This window comes from Anneissia japonica, unplaced genomic scaffold, assembly GCF_011630105.1.
Source record: "Anneissia japonica isolate Jap-2015-1 unplaced genomic scaffold, ASM1163010v1 scaffold287719_len1884721_cov185, whole genome shotgun sequence".
NCBI lineage: Eukaryota > Metazoa > Echinodermata > Crinoidea > Comatulida > Comatulidae > Anneissia > Anneissia japonica.
The window spans coordinates 1,241,859-1,243,992 of record NW_022715822.1 but is presented as its reverse complement, the minus strand read 5'-3'; the positions used below and the strand labels follow the sequence as shown (position 1 = coordinate 1,243,992).

The 2,134-nt window shown below is 32.2% G+C and overlaps 1 protein-coding gene across 1 annotated transcript in view; it reads left to right on the top strand.

The window, feature by feature from the left end:
- LOC117109378 (membrane metallo-endopeptidase-like 1) overlaps nucleotides 1–2,134 on the top strand; it is a 38,586-nt gene that overhangs the window by 28,654 nt on the left and 7,798 nt on the right. Inside the window, exons 11-12 of the mRNA XM_033251689.1 lie at nucleotides 1,064–1,257; nucleotides 1,834–2,056. Of these exons, the coding sequence (XP_033107580.1) occupies nucleotides 1,064–1,257; nucleotides 1,834–2,056 (417 nt within the window). The remainder of the gene's footprint in view (nucleotides 1–1,063; nucleotides 1,258–1,833; nucleotides 2,057–2,134) is intronic.

Genomic DNA, 2,134 nt, shown 5'->3' with positions numbered 1-2,134 from the left:
CGTATGTATATTAATAAAGCTTGAAATTATTGTTTTTGTTTGTTTTAATTGCCAGGAGTCTGTTTTGAACCACCCGTACGATGTTAGTGAAATCTAAAGTTGGATATATTGATTCCGCCTTCTTGTTCTCTGTGATTTTTTTTTTTTTTGTTCATTTCACGGAAATTTAGAAAATGCTACATGACATTCATTCTTGTCATAACCAAGTGTACTTTGTTATAATATACCGTATGTATACAATTCAAAGCAAATCAAATGCTTTATTTTTAAAAGGCAGTAACAAAATAAGATAGGCCTACATGAAAATAACTGTGGTATGCAGATGCACCTCCACTAGTGTTAAATAAAGATAATTATAAATATTTAAGAAAAACGTACACAGCTTCAGGACGTAGACACCTTTTACAAAAGTTGAAAAAAATGACTGGTACCATTTTGAATTGTTATGTTTTATATAAACTATAATTGCAAAGACGTTATCTAAAATAAAATAAGATAGAGAATAAAATAATTGAAACAAATAACTTGTATGGAAGGAGGCTACAATAAGTTCTGCAAGAAAAACTCACAGAGTTTTACGACGTAGCTACCTTTTACGAAAGTTGAACAAAATCACCGGCACCATTTTGAATTTTTATGTTTTATATAAACTATAGATACAAAGAAATAATCTAAAATAAAGAAATTCCAATCCAGTTTTGAATACGTATTTAATAAATAATAATCATTTATTAGGCACCCTTCCAAAATAGACAATAGCGCCGTACACATTAAAACATAGTTATCAATACACTGTAAAAGGTAAAAGCAGATCATTAAAATTCAAGTTAAATCGGCAATATCATAAAACAAAGTACCAAAAATTATTACAAATAAGAAGTTAAGATTCTAAAACAGACCTAAATTTTCGGGAACATATGTGTTTTTAAAAGCTTTTTTAAAATCAACCAAGTTTATTGATTCACGGATGCTAACTCGGAGGTTATTCCGTATTATGTGATATAGGCCTATATGAAACACATGACCAGACACATTACATTTGTAACAAATTGTGACGATTAAGATAATACAATGTAGACTGCACCGAACACCAAGCAATTGCTATTTATTGTACTTGCAGATTGACTGGCTTCGATACCTTGAAGGTGTTTTTGAAGGAACATCTGTGGATCTAAAAGGATATGATGAATATGTTGTTGTTTGGTCTGTTCCCTTTATGAAGAAAATAGGAGCTGTCCTTGAGAAGACGCCCAAAAGGTAGTCCAAATGATATACTGGGAAAATTATAAGTCAAAATCACTAGTTTGAAAACTCCTACATAGGCCTATATACTGTTCAATGGCTCAAGGAAAATATTGCTTATGAACATTCTTTTTTTATTTGTTGAAGTATTTTTTTTTTCATGTCAAATTAATCATATAAATATTGCACATTTATAATATACGAAGAATTTTATTTAAAAAATATAAATTTAATCAATATATATTGTATGAAAATGATTACAAGTGGTCCTGTATATAAATAATAATATACCTTCATTTGCACGGGCATTCAAAATCGATCGAATTCCTGTCCTGATAAAAGTGATGTGCCATTGCGGATTAGGTGGGTGTGAAAAATGTGAAAAGGGGACGCCCGCGCCCCTGGCAGTAGCCAGCTAATTATAAAACCTTGACAGAATGACAGAAATTTTATTTTCATTTATTGATTAGACAAAATGTGGTATCACCCCCAAACCCAACCACCTCTAGATATGCCACTGCATGGCCCATAGGGTCGTGACTACCACGTTTGCCTCCCTTTGCCCAATTTATTTATTATTTATTACTGTAGAGTAGTTGCCAATTATCTGATGGCTAGACTAGTTATGGACTTCACTCTTCATCTCGGAGAAAACGAACGTGAATTTTACCAGAAATATCTTCGAATCACAAGAGGAGAAGAGAGGGAACCGTCACGGTGGAAGTTTTGTGTCGACAAAACAAACAATTACATTGGTGGCGCCTTCAGCTATCCGTTTATCGAGAAATATTTTGACGAAGAAAGCAAACGTGTTGTAAGTTACCGTATGTACTCGTTCTAAAAACATTTTAAAACGACTTAAGTCATAAATGTACATAAGTCTGAAACACAA